General features: G+C 45.7%; 1 protein-coding gene across 1 annotated transcript in view; it reads right to left on the reverse strand.

Moving 5' to 3' along the window:
* ALK (ALK receptor tyrosine kinase) overlaps nt 1–20129 on the reverse strand; it is a 679199-nt gene that overhangs the window by 73469 nt on the left and 585601 nt on the right. Inside the window, exons 9-11 of the mRNA XM_082744992.1 lie at nt 17911–18080; nt 1077–1171; nt 778–903 (exon numbers count right to left, since the gene is read on the reverse strand). Coding sequence (XP_082601118.1) covers nt 778–903; nt 1077–1171; nt 17911–18080 — 391 coding nt within the window. The remainder of the gene's footprint in view (nt 1–777; nt 904–1076; nt 1172–17910; nt 18081–20129) is intronic.

The following is a 20129-nucleotide window of genomic DNA, read 5'->3' on the forward strand; positions in this document are numbered from 1 at the left end:
CTGTGCACATGCTTCTCCAGATTACTCATCTCACTCCCATACCCAGGCACCCAGACCACCTGGGGGAACCCCTTGACCTGCTAGTGTCAGGCCCCAGCTTCTCTGGGGCGAGGCTCACAGATCTAGCATCTGCTCAGGAACATCATACTGGCTTTGGAAACCGATTCTAAGAGATTTCCTCCTGGTACGAAGAATAGCTGAGAAGTCACACCATGGTTTAGAGCCAGAGCTGAAGAAGACTGTGTTTGAAGCCCCCATGGGAAGTCCTTCAGCCCAGAAGATGCTGAATCAGACAGCTTTGGAAGGCAGCCAAGCTTTGGGGAATCGTGTTGAATCTGAAGATTTTGGGCCTTTACCTGTGATGGGCTAGCCCGGCTTTGCACAGTGGACCCAACACTCTTTAGGAAGAGAAGAAATCTGGTGTAAGGTTTGCTTTGCTCTGTAAAGGGGGAGTGATTTCAAGGGACGGAGTTTGAGGAAAGGAGATCGGCTTGGTACTCCAGTGTCTGTTCCTGGGTCCTCCCTAGGCACAGAGGAGAAGTTCGCTCAACTTCCAGATGATCCATTCGGCCAGAAAATTAGAGACCCTAATGACCTTCTTTTACAGCCACACAGCCAGGGTGTAGGTGATGGTCCTTTTAGCGGTTGACTCTTTTATTCTTTAAACACAGCTCCCTACTGCCATCACAGCCTGTATCTTTCTTCTGCCTTTTGCAACAACAACAACAACAACAATAACAAAACGACCTCGCTCAAGTTTGTAAGTCAAACCCTTACCTGTGGGGTCAAAGATGGGAGTCTCTCTTGTATTTTCCCAGGCTTTCGGCTCCTTGCTTGGGTTTCTCTCAAACAGATTTCTTGATTTGGGTGCCGTATTCTGTGGCATCTTGTCCTCCCCACTGACTAGAGAAGAGAAGACCCCACGGGCTGAGTTAAGTGAGGCTCGGTTTAAGGGAGAGAGAGAGAAATATGCCCAGGGGAGGTGGGGGAGGTGGGTGGGCTCAGGTTAAGGAGGGAGAGTGTGGCCGTGGGTCGTCTTGGGTTGGGGACAAGTGACAGGGACAGGGGGAACTCACTGGTGAGGTAGCAGTCCAGGCTGATGGAGATATTGTCAAAAGCCACAGTAGCTCTAGATCCTTGTCCCCACCAAGCAACCATCTGCAGCCAGAACCTGTAGGTGTGGTAAGAGGACCCTGGGTGAGGAACGGCGTGGGTCGGTCACCTGGCAGGACTCAGCGTCTGGCGGCCGTGTGCCCATGAGGGGCTCACAGCTGCCCTTTTGGTCAGTCTTCCTTCATGGCAAGCAGTTGTGAGAAGGGAGCTGTCCTCTACTTCCCTGTCTGAGGGATTGTTCCATAGGTTAATCCGTTCTGGAGTTTGGGGCTTGGTGCGGGGCTCCCTGAAACGGCTCGGAAACTCCTCGGAGACCTCTTTCACTTACTGGGTGGGGAGGGCGGGCAGGAATGGGTAGCTTGATATTCAGCAGGTGCTCCCTGAGGGAGCCGAAGTCATTACTAAAATAGCTTTGTGCCAACTGATAACAGCCACTGTCCCCCAAGTGTCCCCTGCTTGTTGCCTCAGGCAGCCTGGCTTCTTCCTGGGTACCCCCTGTTTTTCTCATTATTTAGCAACAGAGAGGTTAACCCCCGGCACAGTGTAGCGGTGGCGGGGGGGGGGGGGGGAGGGGGAGCGGTTCCTCAAGGATCTGGCATCTTAGCCAATGTCAGTCTCCACTGGGGTTGCTCTGTGTGGTGCCTGACCCATTGTTGAATATTAAATAATTTGGCTCTGATCCCTGGGAGTGTTTGTAACCAACACAGAGCAGCCTGGATTAATAGTAAACCTACTTAGGTTTGCTCACAGAGAAGGCAGCCTTGAAGTGGGTTTCAAAGGAAGGCGAGGACTGGGAGGCGTGGATGTGGGGCGAGGAACAGTGAGGGGAGAGCACCTGCAGCGGAGGAACCAGAGTGAGGAACGGCTCAGCACACGGCCGGGCCCCTGTGGTTCACGTGTGAGGGGTGCGGAAGGATGCGGTGAGCGGCCAGTGAGTACACACAGCCTCAGACTTCTCCATGAGCTGCAGTGAGGTCACAGTTTCCTTAGATTTCCCCAGGGGACGCGGCCCGTGGATAAGTCCCCAGCTCCAGCCCGGGTCAGCCCGGACAAACCCAGGCCTGGCATTCTGAGGGGCCAAACAGGGGCTGGGACACTGTGGTCTTGTTCTGTTTACAGAAGCTGTCAGGGTGAGGAGAGAGGCTGCTTGCAGACCGCAAGAGAACAGGTGCACAGAGCCCCTCGGGGATGGCGACAAAAAGAATCACATCCCTGGGTGGAAGAGCGGTGGGGAAGGCCCCACGGCCCACCTTTCCCATTTCTCCACTCCGGGTCACCAGCTCCTCATCTGTCATCCACAGGCTGAGGGGCCGGGCCAGGTGCTGAGCATCCTGGGTGTCCCTTCCAGGCGGCCTGGGCTGCCAGAGCGAGTGAATTACCTGTATGCACCTGCTGAGCACGGGGGAGAGGGACAAAACCCCTGTTTTGCCCGAACTGGGCCCTTTCTGGGAGATACACAGCTCCCCTCTCTCGCCTGCTTTCCCTCCTTTCCCTCTGCTCTCCTTCTTCATTACTGAGAGTTTAGGGCTGCAAGGTTCTCCACCCGCCACTGGGCCTCTTAGCATGGATGGCATGGTGCAGGCTGGGCTGGAATGGTCTCTAAATAGAAGAGTTTCTAAAGTGCTCTGCAAGGCAACAGCAGTGGCAGCTGCTGTTTAAAAGAGTTTGATTGACATAGGGAATTGCACATAGTCGGAGTCAGGAACACTCCTAACAATCAGGGAAGACTCAATCAGATGTCGAGTCAGATGTAAACATGCAACGAGGCCTCCCTCCACCCACAAGGCCACCCTGCCGACCCTGCCCCAAGTGCCCCAGTCTCCAGAGGCTGCAGGAAGGGGGTCGGAGGGGGAGGGACGAAGGTGGGTCACGCTGGGGTGTGGGGACAGCAGGTATGGAGCAGAGGCATTCTGGGAATAGTCTCTGGCAGTGGCAGGTTCAGGGGCAGGGAGGGGACAGCAGGACCCATCTGGGAGTTTCTGTTCTTCGGGGCACCAGGCAAGAGGCCGGTGGCCATCAGGGCCACCCAGATTCAGGAGATTTGGGATTCTCTGTGTTGGATGGTACCTGGTTGAGTGTCTTCAGCTGAACCTCAGGGGAAGAAGAGATTCTCTTGGCTCTGCTTCTCTCCCCTCCCTGCTGAGGATGAGTGAGATTTCCTTAAGGTTCTTAGTCTTTCTGATGCAACCAGTTTTTCCTATTGCTTTCCCCCAAAAGTGCAGATACCAAGTCACTCTCCAGGTCAGCTGTGGCCTTGGGTCTTGTCTATACTAGGTATATACTAGGTGGAGTGGTTTGGGATTGAGGGAAAGTTCTAGCATGCACCAGTTAGACTGCTCTAGGATGAAGGGAAAGTTCTAGCATGCACCAGTTATACTGCTCCAGGAGGAGGGAAAGTTCTAGCATGCATCAGTTAGACTCTCTAGGATTAAGGGAAAGTTCTAGCATGCACCAGTTAGACTCTCTAGGATGGAGGGAAAGTTCTAGCATGCACCAGTTAGACTCTCTAGGATGGAGGGAAAGTTCTAGCATGCACCAGTTAGACTGCTCTAGGATTGAGGGAACATTCTAGCATGCACCAGTTAGATTGCTCTAGGGTTGAGGGAATGTTCTAGCATGCAGCAGATGGACTTCCCTGAGTCTAAGGAAAGGCAAGGTCCATGCTGCATTATTTCCAGGATTAGGAGTATCAGGTGGTTTTAACAAATGTTTGGTTACTCCAGCGCTCTTTATCCTGAAGCCTTAGCCCTGTGTGGAGAAAGAAAGCTGAGCCCTCATGGCTAGGAGAACCTAGCCCTCCTTCTCTGGGCAGCCTGGTCAAGGAGAAGGGAGGAGCAAGCTCTCTGGGTCTCCTCCAGCTCCCTCGCTACTCCGTGCTATTTAAGAACAAGGCAGCTGAGCTCTTTCTAGCCTTTAGCAGTTGATTCCACTCCCTGCCCCTCAATAGTTTACACCTGCTCAGCTCTTTCAGTTTTTCCAAATAAGACACTTTTGATTGCATGGATTATTGTTGTTTTTCTTTTTTTCCAGCTGGTGGGGTTTGGAACTTGTTGATAAAACAGACTTGGCTTGAGATCTCGGTTGGAGCCTGTCTTCGCACAAAGAACGTACCCCTCGACTCTGTTCTTGCTCGGCTTTAGAGAGAGGCCTGTTGAAAACTGGTCCCGGGGTGGGGGGTGGTTAAGGGAGGTGGCCACTGGGGCAGTGGGCCAGGTATGGAGGGGACAGCCTTGAAACTGATTGTCTCCCAGGCTCACCGGGCAGATCTCTGCATCGGAAATGCTGACATGGCTCATGCACCGCTCCAAAAAGGCACAGTCTCGTTCAGGCAACAGACTGCTAATGGACAGTGAATATAATGCCTTATTTGCCACCGTGGCAGCCTTGGGGATGGACAAACCTAATTAAGTTCACTTAATGATTTTAAGTAGCTGACAAAAAGGTGTGTGTCTGAATGTGGACTGGGGGAATAGCAAGGCTTTAGAGAGAGAGAGCAAGAAAGAATGGCCCGCCTGGGTAAAAGGCATTTATTTAACGGATGGGCACCACATCTCAGATTCCTCTGGACCATTTAGTGGGCTTGGAGGGGGGGGGGGGCAGTGTTCCGCAACCCTTTTCGCAGCTGGGGCTTGTCTGGGCTCTGGCTGCTTAGGATCGAGCTGGCAGATACTGCTGAGGAAAAATGCTTTCTCCAATTTCTCCCTGAGCACTTGATTTGCTCGGCAAAAGTCTTCTAAAATGGACTGTCACAGAGCTCGGGTCGCGTTATGCATTTCTATTAGAATAATGTATGTGATGAGAAGGCCCTGCAGCATCCATCCTATTATCTGCATAACTGACTTCGGATACCGGTCGAAGAGGAGCGGCTGACGGCCGGCTTTGGGTTGCCGGGACCAGCCTGGCTCAGATCACCATGACCCGCACTGGACATGGGTGCCTGGCCTGACTCTGGAAGTCAGCTCTGAGATAGGAAAGTGGGTCTGGACATTAACGGCCAGGCTCAGTGGCTGAAAGCACCCTCTCTTCCTGCTCAGCCCTAACTCTCAGAAGGAATTTACCATCCTCTGACTTGGTTTCCCTTCCGGGGATCATGATCCCCACAGCAGTGAAAGGGAGTCACTACAGAGTGATTCCCAGGTTGCCAAAGGCCATAGAGATCTTTCACAATGAACTGGCTTTTGTGAGGGAGCCCTATGGGGTGGAAGAGGGGAGAAAATGAGTTTTTTAGCCAAGCTTAGCAAGCAGAGAAAATCACTCCCACTCTTCAACAATCTCAGTCCCAGGCTTCCAGGCACTGGCTGTGTGTGACTAATGGTCCTGGTTCCCACGTTTGCCCTGGCATGCCACCAGTCAGCAAGGCCTCCCACGAGGGTGTTCCACCAGACTGCAGGGCGGGAAGATGCTCTACTCTGGCAAGTTCCCACTTTGCGCTTTCATTTTCTCATTCTGCATCGTGCACATGGAGCTCTCCCTGGGCCCTAAATTTGAAGGAGAAGGAGAAGGGCAGATCTTGCTTCTCGGAGCCCTGACCTGGCGGGGATTGGCGGGGGGGGAGGGGTGGTTCTGTGCACAGATACACCTGCTCAGCAGGCTCCAAACTGTCAGGTGCCCTGAGGAAGGAGGAGTCATGCCCTTGGCCCAGGGATCCCTTGGAACAACTGGGGTCCTTTGGAAGGCCATCCAGAGCTAGACGACACCTGCATCCATTCTGCTCAAGAGACTGAGACATCTACTGTACCTTTCTCAGGACACAAAGACATTTCCAACCCTGGTCTCTTCCTCTACTCTTTGCTGCTGTGTGGGATTATGGCTTTGAGGGCTGAGAGGATGCCAGAGACAGAGGCACTGTTCATGGTGAGAAGACCCAGGAAAAGGGTGGTTGCTGGTTCCCTTCTTTCCTGACTGACAGAAATATCTTTATGAGGGTGAATTAGCAGCTTTCTCTGCTTGTTGAGGGCTGGGTTTCAAAAGGTAGAGTGGAGTGAGGACTGGGCTACATACTTGGTAGGACCCTGGGCAAGTCACAGAAATTTGTTAGGCAACATCTTGGTTTGAAAACACACACACAACTCTGTGATGTAGATAAATCTATTTTTAAGAACGGAAGCTTTCCTTTAGCATTCTAGTTTCTAGTTCATTGTTCCTGTTTTATATTTTTATTAGAAATCTGTGCCTCCTCAGCAGTGTTGTAAGTTCTGTATCTCCCCTTCTGCCTTTGGGTAAAGACTATTAGAGCTCCTACTCTGTGTTCATGCACTGTGTCTGCAGCTGGGAGTATAGACATCGACCTTGACCTTGAGGAATTCAGATGATAGGTGACTCATATTATTCAGTGACTAGGAGATTTCCATACATCTTTTTAGCTCTGCCCCCATAGAGCTAGATTGTACAACCTGGGAAAACATTGAATCTGGGCAGTGAGAGAGAAGTCAAGAAAGATTCTGAAGAACTGAATGTCTAGGATAATGGTAGGGCTATGGACAGAAGAATCACATAGAAGCGGGGTGTTGGGGGCATATTGAAAGCATGGGAAGGATGCCAATCAGGCAGCCAGAAACCCAGGTATGAGACTCAGGTGAGATAAGGACCCTGTGTCACCTGCACAGAGGTGAGAGTGGAAGTGGTGAACATCGATGAGATCTTAGAGAACAGCATGCATAGAACTGGATTCTGCTTTTTTCCAAATATCAGCATCCAGTTTCCCCCTAAATTCCAAACTTTGGGCTTGGGGAGAGAAAGGTCGAGAACTTAGGTCTACATCCTCAGAGGCACTAAGTGTTATGAAAAACACGTGCATCTGTTGACTTGAATATTGAGCTGTGGATATCACCGAGGAAATCTCGAGCAGATCCAAACATCCTGTTATTCTAAAGGGGTTCACTTATTGCCATTTTGAGCGACTACTTCTTAAAACCAGGCTCACAGGCAGGATCTGTCTCACTGCTTTGCACTCTTGATTGTGGAAACTTAGCAATCAAAAGCAACAACGTGTCCCAAACGTCACAGTAAATCGGTGTTAGAAATAGGATTTAAAGCTCAGAATTGCTAATCTAGTCCTTGCTCCAGTGATCTGGGATATTTTCTGAGAAAGAAACAGGGCCAGATCTTTTCATAGTTATGAATGTTTGATTTGTATATATCTATGCCTTGCTGCACAGTGTGCTGCTGAGCTCCCAGCCACATCTCTCCCTCTCTTCTAGGAGGGTTGGCCCAAGGCTTTCCTGAGCCAATGGCACCATAGAAGGTGGCAACAGAAGAGGCCTCTTCTCCTCCAGCCCCTCTCCCCTCCTTCTGAGCTCTACTTCCAGGCTCAGAGCATTTCACATTTGGTCCCTCACAGAGCTTTCAATAGTCTCCTTGCTCTGGTTTCCCATCCTCTGTAGTGCAGAGTCCAAACTATGTGGCCCAATATCCATGCTTACCTTCTCCCAAGGATTCTCTGACACAATGTAGTTGGCTCTTCTTGAACGAACCCACATAAAACATTCCTGCCTATAAGCCGCCACTCACCCTGATGGCCTTCTTTGGAATGCTCTTGTCCCTGTCCCACTTCTGGAAGATCTAAATTTATATATCTATATATCGATGTTGATATTGATACAGATATATATCAAGGTCCGTCTTATAGGAATCTATGTTCTCCATGATATCCACCCTGACAGGGAGGCCACCACGCCATCTGACCGCTTTCCATGCTGTCAGACTCTGCATAATACCGCATGTGTTACTGTTTGCCTCTCAGTGTGTATGCTCCGTGTTTGTCCCCATCCCCAGCGTGCAGGCCTGTGACTGGCAAGAGGCTGGGTCCCACACACCTTTCGATCCTATGTGCTTGATGGGGGCTTAATATATGTTTGCTGACAATGTGACAGCGATCCTTCCCTAGTCACTCAATTCCCTGTCTTGTCCACAAGACATCTCTGAAGCTGACATTTTATGCTGGTGCCTTCCAAATGTGGTCAAACATCAAAATCACTTAAGAAACTTAAAAAAAAAAATGTATCCTTGGCCTCATTTGTGACCTCCTGAGTTAGAATCTCTGTGACTAGAGCCCAGGGCTCTGCATTATAAAAAAATGAATTTGATCTACACTTTCGATGCAATCCCTATCAAAATACCATTGGCACTTTTCACAGAGCTGGAACAAACAATCCTATAATTTGTATGGATCCCGAAAAGACCCCAAATTTCTAGGGGAATTTTGAAAAAGAAAACTAAAGGTGGAAGCATCATGATGCCTGACTTCAATCTATATTACAGAACTGTGATCATTAAGACAGCGCGGTATTGGGACAAAAACAGACACACAGATCAATGGAACAGAACAGAGACTCCAGAAATGGCCCCTCAACTCTGTGATTAACTAATCTTTGATAAATCAGGAAAAAATATCCAAAGGAAAAAAAGCCTCTTCAGTAAATTGTGTTGGGAAAATTGGACATCCACATGCAGAAGAATGAAACCAGACCATTCTCTTATACCATACACAAAGATAAACTCGAAATGAATGAAAGACCTCAATGTGAGACAGGAATCCATCAAAATCCTAGCGGAAAACATAGGCAGTAACCTCTTTGACATCGCTGACAGCAATTTCTTTCAAGACATGTTTCCAAGGCAAAGGAAACAAAAAGTAAAAATGAAATTTTGGGACTTCATCAAGATAAAAAGCTTCTGCAGAGCAAAGGAAATAGTCAACAAAACTAAGAGGCAACCCATGGAATGGGAGAAGATATTTGCAAATGACAAGAAAAGGGCTGATATCCAAGATCTAGAAAGAACTTCTCAACTCAACATCCAAAAAAACAAATAATCCAGTTAAAGAATGGGCAGAAGACATGAACAGACACTTCTCCAAAGAAGACATAAAAATGGTTAAAGTCACATGAAAAAATGTTCAACATCACTAGCCATCAGGGAAATACAAACCAAAACCACAATGAGACACCTCCTTACACCAGTTAGAATGGCAAAAATTAACAAGGCAGGAAACAACAAATGTTGGCAAGGATGTGGAGAAAGGGGAACCCTATAACGCTGTTGGTGGGAATCCAACCCGGAACAGCCACTCTGGAAAACAGTATGGAGGTTCCTCGAGACATTAAAAACAGTTATCCTATGACCCAGGAATTGCACTACTAGGTATTTATCCCAAAGATACAGATGTAGTGAAAAGAAGGGGCACATGAGCACCAGTGTTCATAGCAGCAATGTCCACAATAGCCAAACTGTGGAAGGAGCTGAGCTGTCTTTCAACAGATGAATGGGAAAAGAAGATGTGGTTCATAGATACAATGGAATATTATTCAGCCATCAGAAAAGATGAATACCTACCATATGCATCAACCTGGAGGGAACTGGAAGGGGTTATGCTAAGTGAAATAAGTCAAGCAAAGAAAGAGAGAAAGACAATTATCATATGGTTTTACTCATACATGGAACATAAGGAATAGCATGGAGGACCATAGGGGAAGGGAGGGAAAACTGAAGGGGAAGAAATTAAGGAGGGAGACAAACCATGAGGGACTCTGGAGTCTGGGAAACAAACTGAGGGTTACAGAAGAGAGGGGCATGGGGGGATGGAGTAGCCAGGTGATGGGTATTAAGGAGGATATGTCTTATGATGTGTTCTGGGTATTATATACAACTAATGAATCATTGAACATAATAAAAATTTTTAAAAAATAAAAATAAAATAAAAAAGGAATTTGAAAAATAGTTAGCTAAGTTTTTCAACTGTTGTCCTATGGTATCCTGCTAGTTTTAAGCCTTCTCAAAAATACTTTTTGTTTTATGTTTTGATTTGAGAAAGGAAAAATTCAATGAGGGAAATTCTGAGTGATTTCTGCAAGAAAGTAAAGGTTTTGTTACATCATAAAATTTTGGAAATGAAATATTAATGCTTTAGGATAGATCCTGGAATTGATTTCATCCTTGAATTATGAAAGTTCTAGGAAAAGACTGATCAGTGCTTGGAGTAGCTAAATAAGGAACTGGTATTCCCAAGTGACACTTTGATAGATGTGTAGAGATGGGGCTATATTCCATGACACAACATATCTTTTCTCTTTCTCCCCATCAAATCCATTTCCTTTTCTTCTGGACTCACAGCTAAACTACATTCCTCAGTATCCCTTGTAGGTAAGCATAGCCGTGTGACCGAATTCTAGCCAATGGAAACTGAACTGAAGTGACGACTCACAAAAATCTATGTGAGATTCCCCCCATGCTCTTTCTCCATTGGCTGTCTCAATGTAAAGGATTCCAAAACTGGAGAAAAGGATTGAGCCTCAGGGAGAAGGAGCCTGGGCCCCTGGATGACAAGATGGAAGTCCACCCTCCAACTAGCACACTTATTTTGGATTTCACATGGGCGAGAAATACATTTCTTTTTGTGTATCCCTGAGGATTGGAGGTTTCATGATACTCTGCGTAGTGTTACCCAACTAACATCTCATGTAGCGCAGACCTAGTTACTTAGGTGTTCTTCATGTATGTGACATAGGTGGGTTGATGACTAACTCCCTCCTGGAGGTAGGATGACAGATAAAGTTAGCCCTTGGCTGGCTGCAGGACTCTGAAGAACCCTTCCCTTTCATCTACAATGCATACCCTATACCACTCCAGGACTAAGGACACCCCTGAGTGAGGCAAGGTGGACTAGACCAAACTAGAGTTTGGTCTAGTGCTCTGGGATGTTATTTCTCTCATCTCTCTGGGGAAGGCAAGAAGAGCAAAGTCAAGTTGTCCATGAAGGGCCCTGAGCTTGCTGGGTTTTATCAGTGTTATTCACCCTGTTTGGTCTAAAATCACACTGGAACCTACCATTTTCTCCTGGTTCAAAGAACTGAGTCAGGTTGATGTTAATAAGCATGTGGTGATCCCCACCCCCTGTAGCTTCAGGAAGGGACACTTGACCTGCCACAGCTGGCTAGGGGCAGAGAACATCTTGTTTCTTTACCTACTCGGAAGAGGGCCCTGGAAGTGCTGGGTTTTGCCTGTGTACATGGACTCAGGGCAGTCAGACTCACTCAGGAGGGATAGATGCTGCCTGGGAAAGAGAGCCTTGAGATCTTCCCCTTCCCACTGCCCTCCTCTGACTTTGGGGCCTGTTGGGGCCACTCCTGAGCAAGTCCTTGATGTGCTTCTGTTGATAGTGAATGAATGAACAAATGCAAACTACCCAGGAGGACAGTCATTTCTCTCTGCTTCCATTAGTGTGGGCATATCTGGCAGAGGGAGAACCCCAAACTGGCTACCAGAGAGGAGCCCGATTGGCAAGTAAGGAGCCCCAGAAGCTGTGGCTTGATTGAGCCTCATGCTCTTCTCTCTTTCTGTGCTTTCTTCTTTCCTGGCCTTGACTGCCTTGTGATGCAAAGGTTTTGGTTTCCTACCAGACTTCCCCTTAGATGACATTCCTAGAGGGCTGAAATACATTGCTTGTCCAGGTAAGACTGTTGTGTGGCATCAAGTAGGGCAGTAAGTGTTGGCTGGTTACACACATAACATCTGGGTGACTTGGGAGGTTGGTACCATTTTACACTAGAGGATGGAAGCAGGTGGAAGGAGCTCTGAGGAAGAGTCTTTATGTTTAATGAACTACCTGTACCTTGATTAACACTTCTGTGCCTCCATCTTCTCACCTGAAAATGGGGGATGACATCTGTCCCAGCTACCCAGAAGTGTGGGACAGAGTGGATACCTAGAGTTGTGAGGGGGTAAAGCACTCTGCCTCAGAGTGCATGGCTGCTGTGGGTACAAGGAATATGGGACAGAGTACAGGGAGTTCTAGAAGCTGCTGTGACAGTTGACACAGCCTACCTTGTAGAGGAGCAGCTGACACTGGTTTTGGGGGTTTGCAGGGGTGACATCCACTCCTTCCATAGGTGTCTTTCCTGCATGGAAATGGTGGAGGCAAAGCAGCTACAAGTGGAAACTTTTGTGGAAGGGAAGGCAGGCAGAAGGTGAAGAACCCAGGCAGGGCCTGACCCTCTGCTGGTTTCTCCTGGGTACCGTGTAGCTATTGTATGACCTAGATTTTCTGTGTTGGCCCCAATGGAAGTGAACTTTAGTTTCTACTCAAGGGTGATTTGTTAAATGTATTTTATTTTTATGCCTTTGTTAGACATGGTACATGAATACATTTTCAAATGAAAAGTGGTTATTGGGACTTATGCTCTAGTTCTGAAGTGGAGACAGTCAAAGATGTGCAAGAGTGGTGACTTGAAAAGGCACGTGGGGGAAAGGGCCATTGTGTCCCAGGAGAGCAAGGAGACATTCCCACTGGGCTGGTGGTGCTGCCTGGGCTGGAGTGTGAGAGAAGGAGAACAGGTAAGGGCTGGGTGGGGAGTGGTCTTCAGCAGGAATGGACTGGGGAAACAGACAATGGGTTTCCAAGGTGGAAGATGCAAAGGAAAGACAATAAACTAACTCAAAATGAATAAGAGGTGTGGCCTAAAAAATCCAAAACCAAAATAATTTATTCATAACGATGGCAATCACTTGTCAAGTTTTCTACGACATGCTAAGTACTGTGCCTTCATTTCCTCAGGCATGTATATATAAAGTAATCTAGCCTAAAGGTTAAGGGAAAATTATTTAACCTCTTAGACCTCTTATTCCTCTTATAAAAAGGGGGATTAATTATAGCATTTAGCCAAAGGGCTGTTATAAGGATGGAATGAGATAATGCATGTTAAGTATTTTTGACAGTGATGGGCATGAAGTAAGAACTCAAAGAAAGCTAGCTCTTATCATTATCAAGTAACTCTGCTTGTGGCTCTAGGAGGAAGCTGTGATTCAATTTACAAAAATATCAATTAAACACAGCTTTTTTTTTTTAGGAGTGCGCTGAGACCTGAAAACTGAGGTTCATTGGAAATTTCTGGATTTTTTCTCCCTGGAAGTTACTACTTCTCTACTCAGGTAAGAGTAAATAATGAAAATGCCTTTTTCATCACAGAGAGATGCTACACAAAAGGCGAATATTGTTACTGATAGCACCCCATCTAAAGTGGAGATTCTGTGGATGAGAAATAAGAATAGGATATGAGAAAAATCTTGGCTCTGTGGAGGTTGGCCTAAGTACATGAAGACATAACTCTCAGTTTAACAGATCCCATTTGAAAGATGCATTTGTCAAACACACTGCTTGTCATTTAGGACAAAGGATACAGAAGGAACAGAAATCTAAATATCTTCAGAGGGAACATTTTTTCTTGTTAGACTATGTATATAGGGTACAGCTAAAAGCCTTTATAATGATAGTGCTGGGGAAGAGAGCCTCTACACGCACGTTAAGTTATGTACTTTCTCTCTGGCTGTATGGTTGCAGTGATTTGTGGGACAAGGTTTGATCCATGGTGTTTCCAAATCCATCTTGTAATGAGTCAAACTTAGCACCTGCTTCTGCTCTGTAAGCATGTCAAAGCTTAAGATGGTGTTAAAACATTGTATTTAATTTACTAGGATATACGGTTATAAAGAGGAAAACTATGTCCCTGTAAGAGACTGGCAGATTAAAGGGAGAGAACATGCCTTTCTTCCATTTTGAGAAGAAGTAGAATTAATTCCAACAGAAAGAAGGGCAGTTGAATGGGGAGGGAATGAAGAAAACTAGTTATACGAGGTAGAGGTAAAGTAATGAGATAACTTTTAAGCACACATCAAGTCAGTATTTGAATTGGTTCTGTCCTTCAAAATTACCTTGAAAGCACATATCTGTATTCCAGGGACACTGCCACTGCTCAAAACATCATGGGCACTACTCATGGAGATTTTTCTTGTTACTCTTTATAGTATGGTTTGATATCCTAGTTGGTTAATAACATTTCAAAATGATGATGGACTGTGGCATTATTTCTATCCCTTCGCCTGTTTATAAATGGATGTAAGAAATACCATTCAATGGATCAATGTCTCCCTATCATCAAATTTTATATACCGATGGCATATGCTCTGAGCCCTCACGGAAAGACTAGTAGGTGGTGGCAGCACTGTGAATATAGCTCTTCACTCTCATGTGCTCAGGTCTAGCTCTCTCTACTCACAAGGATTAGGGAACACAATTAAGATCAAAGTCTTTCATACAAAGTGATTCTGACAGAACAGTGACCAGAGACAATGAGAGCACAGGTACCAGGCAAGTCCCTAAAGAAAATTCCTTGTCGTAAGAGTAGCAAATGCTGCTTGGGTTCATCTGATGGGACATAGGTGTTGCTTTGATATACAGAACAGTTTGCAGTGGTACTTATTGTAATGTGACTTAATCTGTTTTGTTAGATGGAACATAGGGAGAATGTTAGCTAGATTCCAACAAGTGAAATTCTCTGTTAATTCAGCTAGGATTTGGAAATGTATGCAATGTCTCTCAGCACGTCATTCTGTAAATACATATTTATTGTGCATATGATGTGTTAGTCATGGTTCTAGATGCTCAAGGAACAGTGATATGTAAGATAGATTTGATCCCTGTCTTGTTAGTGTATATATTCAGGTACTTAAAACAACAACAACAACAACAACAAACAGATAGTAAAGAATAGCAAGTTATTATAGGGATATTTCAGGAGCCATGAGAAAATATTGTAGGTATACTATTTAGAAGTCTTTAAAAAGTGAAGGAAGAGTGGTAGTTAGGGAGAAGGAAAGTAGAGGAAGAAAATTTCCAGTAGAGAGAATGGAAGGTGCAAACATCTGTAAGAATCTAACAAGGCACAACTGAATTCAAAGAAGTGTCTAGAATCTAGGAGCAGTTTAGAGCTAATCTGTAAACCCTAATAAAGTTGCTTCAAAAAACTTTGTGATGTATGCAGTGTGATGTAATGTTGGGGAACCTAGGAGTGGAGGAGATTTGAGACAGCATTGGGAGTAGTTTCTGTCCTTCAAGGTCCAGGGTTGGGGAGCTGTTCAGGACTTTGGTGCTGAATAGCTAAAGCCAGGACCTGCTTAAGGAAGGATGCTTCCTTATAAGGTGTTAATGGCTACCTCAGGGTGGGGAGAAAGAGAGTTGGTCTTTGTCTTTTATCCATTTCCCTTCTCTTTCCCTTACATATTTCCTTCTACCTCTCCCTCTTCCCATTTTCATTTTCTGGCAATCTGGCAGCTATAGATCACTCTCCCAGGGAGGAAAAGGAAGAATGTGTTTCTTGCTCCTCCTCCATCAGTGACTTCTCTTTAAAAGAAGTCTACCTAGCATTGACGGTAGCAGATTCAGAAGAACACTCACCCCTATCTTAGGGTTGCATGGGTAGTTATTATTGCTAAATTGGCCAACCCAGCCTATTCTGCGGCATTAGGTGGGGAGATACTATTTTTGTCATTTTATAGTTATCGTTAGTGTTATCACTGACTGAGCACCTACTGTAAGCCAGACAGTTTACCAACTGCTTTACTTCCCTAAGCTTCAGAGGTAAATTTTATTATGTCTGTTTTATAGAACATGGTTTAATTTGGAAGATCAGTGATTAAGACTTGTGCTCTTTTTTTCAATCAGTTATCTCAGACTACCTGAGGGATGATGTTGGAAGATGTGGGAAATAAAATTCATTGATACTTACTATATATAGATGCTTTTAACAGTTGTTTTATTTAGTTTCATAACAATCTTATGAAGTTGTACTGCTACTATACTTACCTTACACATGTAGGCAACAAGGCCCAGAGAGGTTCAGTGATTGGTTGGGGACACATTACTAGTGAGTGGCCGGGACAGGTTTAAACTTGGGACTATCTGATACTGAAATCTATGCTCTTTCATCCACAGTGCTGTTTTAGTTTTATGGGCTAGTCACATCTACTGGTAAGTGATTTTAGCAACTGAAAACTGCCGTGCCCATTCTCCTGCAGTTCCATTTTCCTCTGGGTCTTGATACCTTCTATATCATCTCTAGCCCTGGGTGGAGGGAGTAGCTTCCCACATTAGAGCATGTCAGTGGTGGGCATGATCCCAGTAAGTAGGGGCACTCATGTGTTCTGTAATTGCACATATTAGGTCACAAGGCATCATCAAACCATGCTGGCCTTTGTCTGAATTCCTACTGGACAGTTTGGTCTCAGTATCAATATTGGAAATGTCAGTCTGGTAAACAGCCTTTAACAGGGAGGATGGAGGCTGAGAACAAAGTCTCCTTCAAACGAAACTCTAGGGGATGGGAGTGAACGGAGTCAACATCTTACTTGCTCTAAATCCCCTGGAGTGGTTATGAAAGAGAGAGGACTTGCTAGAGTGAGGAGGAAAAAAAGCCCTTTGATTCATCTGAATTAATTTAGCATCTCCCAGGAGGGAGGGCTCTGGCATTATCCTCCTGTTCTCCATCCCCTTCACGCAACCCCACAATCCCGAAGGACAAAAGACTAGTCTATGGAAGGGAGTGCCCACACTGCCCCTTCTTCCACTTTAATTAAATCCATTTGTCCTGGGGGCAGCACTGCACCTCAGGATGCCCAAAGGCTTTGATCTCTAACCCACACACATCTGAAGGAGTGGGAAGCTGGTGCTCAGTGAGGACAATCACTTCTTCCCATGACAGCAGAGTTCATGTTACGAGCTCTTGGAAACAGCAGACTCTGTGAAGTTTGGGTGAAGAATTTGAGACCCAACTTTATACTTACAAAGCTGCAAGCCAACTGGCATCACCCTTGTCTTGCCTTAAGCAATTTGTCCTCATTTATCAAAGGTGGATCCATGAGGATGGTAATTTGAGTGGGTTTTAAACGTCTAAATGCAGAGGCTGCGCTGGATTGCTGGGTTTGACATTTAGCCTATTAAAGGTGGTTTTCCCCCTCCAGAGCCATATATCTGCCCCCTTTATAGAAAAAAACTCCCACCATCTGCCCTCTGCCTTACTTGATCTGGAACAGATCAGTGCACCAATCATGGAGGACTCAGTATGCTGCATCAGGGAGTCATGTGAGCTGCTGTGCTGGGCCAGGCACTGCTTGTCCCAGGCTGACTGCAGGTGGCAGACTGAGGCCATCCTGGGTAGACAAGTGGCAGCTGATCTCAGTGGTTATGGCTCCATTTTAGAGCCACATGGAGTAGTCAATGATCTTCTAGTCCAACCCTCTCAGTTTAAAGTTGAGGAAACTGAGACCCAGAGGTTCAAGGTCACAAAGCCACTAGTGATAGAAATCAAATAGGAGCCAGGACCTCTGGGAGAAGCCCCCCTCTATTTACTGAAGAATTTGTCATTTCCCTCATCTACCTGCATCAGTGACCTGACTCCACAAAGCCTCGGACTTGGACTGACCTGAGCACCAGTCCTCATGCTGAGGTCAACTTGCTGGTGTGGTAACTCTTTGGTTCCCAATGAGAATCTTGTGAAAGGTCAGGAATGAGGAACATGATAAGGTCTGTATTACCTATGCCAAAGACTGTGTTGCTCATAAGGGATAAATATAGTGTCAAATGGGAAAGTAAGGCAAATGCGTTAATTAAGAGAAAATGTGATATACCTATAAAGTGTAATTATTATTTGGCAGTAATGTAAGTTGTTCAGTTTTATTTCTTCCTGCTACAGACACTGGAGGCAGCCAATCTGGCCAGGCCAGAGATGCAAGAGGTGAGTGCTCATTCGCATGGAAATCCCACAGAGAAACTCAGTGCTCCCTACAAGTCTGCAAAAGTGTGTGTGTATGTGTGTATGTATGCATGTGTACATATTTGTATGTATGCCCATGTATGTGTTCATGTGCATGTGTATCTTGGGTAGAAGGGATGGGGGGAGGGAAGACATGACCCCTTTCTGTATTTTGGCTGACAGAGGAAGAGAGTGACAGGAATGGGTGGAGGCTCACCTGTCAGTCACATCGAGAAGAGGCAGCACTGTCCACTGCCACAGGCTCAAGCCTTCATTGGTGGCAACATGCCAGACCATTCTGCTTTGTTCCTTCCCAGTTTTGTTCTCCACCAGCACCAAGGAGACATTTCCCTGCAAGACTCCACGGATGAGCCAGGACATTCGGAGCTGTAAGGGAGAGAAGAGCCAGAGGAGAGCTGTTAATATTAAAAGGAAGCCTCAGGTCCCCTTCCTGGAATTCTCAAAGGTGTTGGAGACTCAGCCAAGTTGTGCCCAGTAAGAAAAGCGGGTGGCTGTCTGATTTTGCTCAGTCTCCCAAGATGGCTTTCATGAAGGTTCAAGGAGCAGGGGCAACAATGGACAATTTTGGAATTTTTTTAGATTGATCCTATACTTCACAGGATTCTGTGTCGGAGCTGATATTAAGATCCATGGGATAGTAAAGGAACTTCTTAAAGTGGATCCAAAGATTCTAGTCTGTGGCCCCAATTCACTTTGTGACCTTTGGACAAGTGATTTTATGACTCAATTTCTTTAATGCTTTGGGTAGCATAGATTTTTATTCCCCCCTAACCTCAGACTCTAATAATCTTATTTGAACGATACCATACCATGTGTTAGCTAACTGGGGATGCTATGACTTGCTACCTGTGGACACTGGTAGGCAAAGGTGAGATAAAAATCTCATATCGAGGTACTTCCATACGCTTGTCTTTCAGAATGAGGATATCCATTTTGACAAAAGGAAGCTACAATCATGTTTTTTCATTGTGGCTTGATTAAAGGTTCTGATGGCATTGTTCCCTAGACATACGAAAGGGACTACAGCTGATAATTCTAAAAGACTTTAAGGGAAGTCATGCCCAGAATCAGTATATCCAATAAACAAGATCTCTGGTCTTTGTGTTTGATAGAAACAGTCTGTAAACAACATTTAAAATTTAGGACAACTAAAGCATATAGTTGCCCCAAATATTCCTGTTCAGATCCTATAATCAAAAGAATGGCTATTGTGGAATAGAAGGTAAAATGTGTCTTCTGGAAAACTAGCATTTTCATCTGCTTTGGTACCCCCTTTTCTTTCATTCTTGTTGTTTGAAGACTTGCTTTTCTGTAAATCACCATTCCTTTTCCTCCCAGTCCCTGAGCTCAAAGTTTCCTCATAATTTGATCAAGAATGTCACATACCATGAACTTTCCACTTTGTTGCACATGACCTCTTCACTAACAAGGTCACACCTGGCACTGGTTTGCCCAGGTGCTGTTCTACTTATCTGAGGCAGGTAAGCCTGGTCTATAACCATAACCTCTTCCCTTAGACCTTTCCCATTTCCCAAATCCAGTGTAGCAAAAATACTTGTCACCAATGAGCACTCCAAGGATAATTTAACAAATCTGTTAACTGTTGTTTTTTTTTTTTTTCTGACCTCACTTGGTTTCCTTGTGTAGTCTGGATGCCATGGCTAGAAATTTTAATCCTACCAGTGCCAACTAACCTCTCTCAGCCCTTAGCCCATGCCCTTCAGTGCCTAACTTGGGATGTTGCTTGCCATGTCCTTTCTCTCCTTTTGCTCCCTGGCCACAGAATATTGCTGATTTGGACTTTTGTGAAATCACAATGTTGCCCTGGACTGTTGTTGGTACTTACTCATGCCACTGTGGATTTCCATGGTTGATTTCTGAACGCACAGAGCACAGTGGGTGTTTCAAACTCTTCCTCAAACACTAAGGCTGTTATCTCTTGGTCCCTAACTCTCCTGACTATTATTTTGATTCTTACTTTACTGATAAAGATTTACTATATTAGGTGAAAGCTCCTTCAGCCCCTCTGCTTTCCTCTCTTCCTTCCTTTCTTTTTCTTCCTTCCCTCCCTCCCTCCCTCCTCTTCCTCCCCCTCTTCCTTCTTTTCCCTTTCTCCTTCTTCGTCTTCTTCTTCTTCTTCATGTAGGTTTTTCTTTATCCATATTCCTTCTTCTTTTCCTGTCTTAGCAGAAGATGTATCCTTCATTTTCTTCTACGTTAGCCCCTCATGTTTCTACCTCCTCCTGGTCTTTGTTCCTCCATCCAGCATCTTCAGACTCTTTCTGCGTTCTGGCCCTTCTGTCTACAAATAATATCAGCTTTCATCTGCCCCAGAAAAATATCCTTTATTTGATCCTGCTAGCTCTTCTGACTTGCAACCTATTTCTGCACCTCCATTCAGATGTTAACATTGTG

This window comes from Mustela nivalis (assembly GCF_964662115.1).
Source record: "Mustela nivalis genome assembly, chromosome: 8".
NCBI lineage: Eukaryota > Metazoa > Chordata > Mammalia > Carnivora > Mustelidae > Mustela > Mustela nivalis.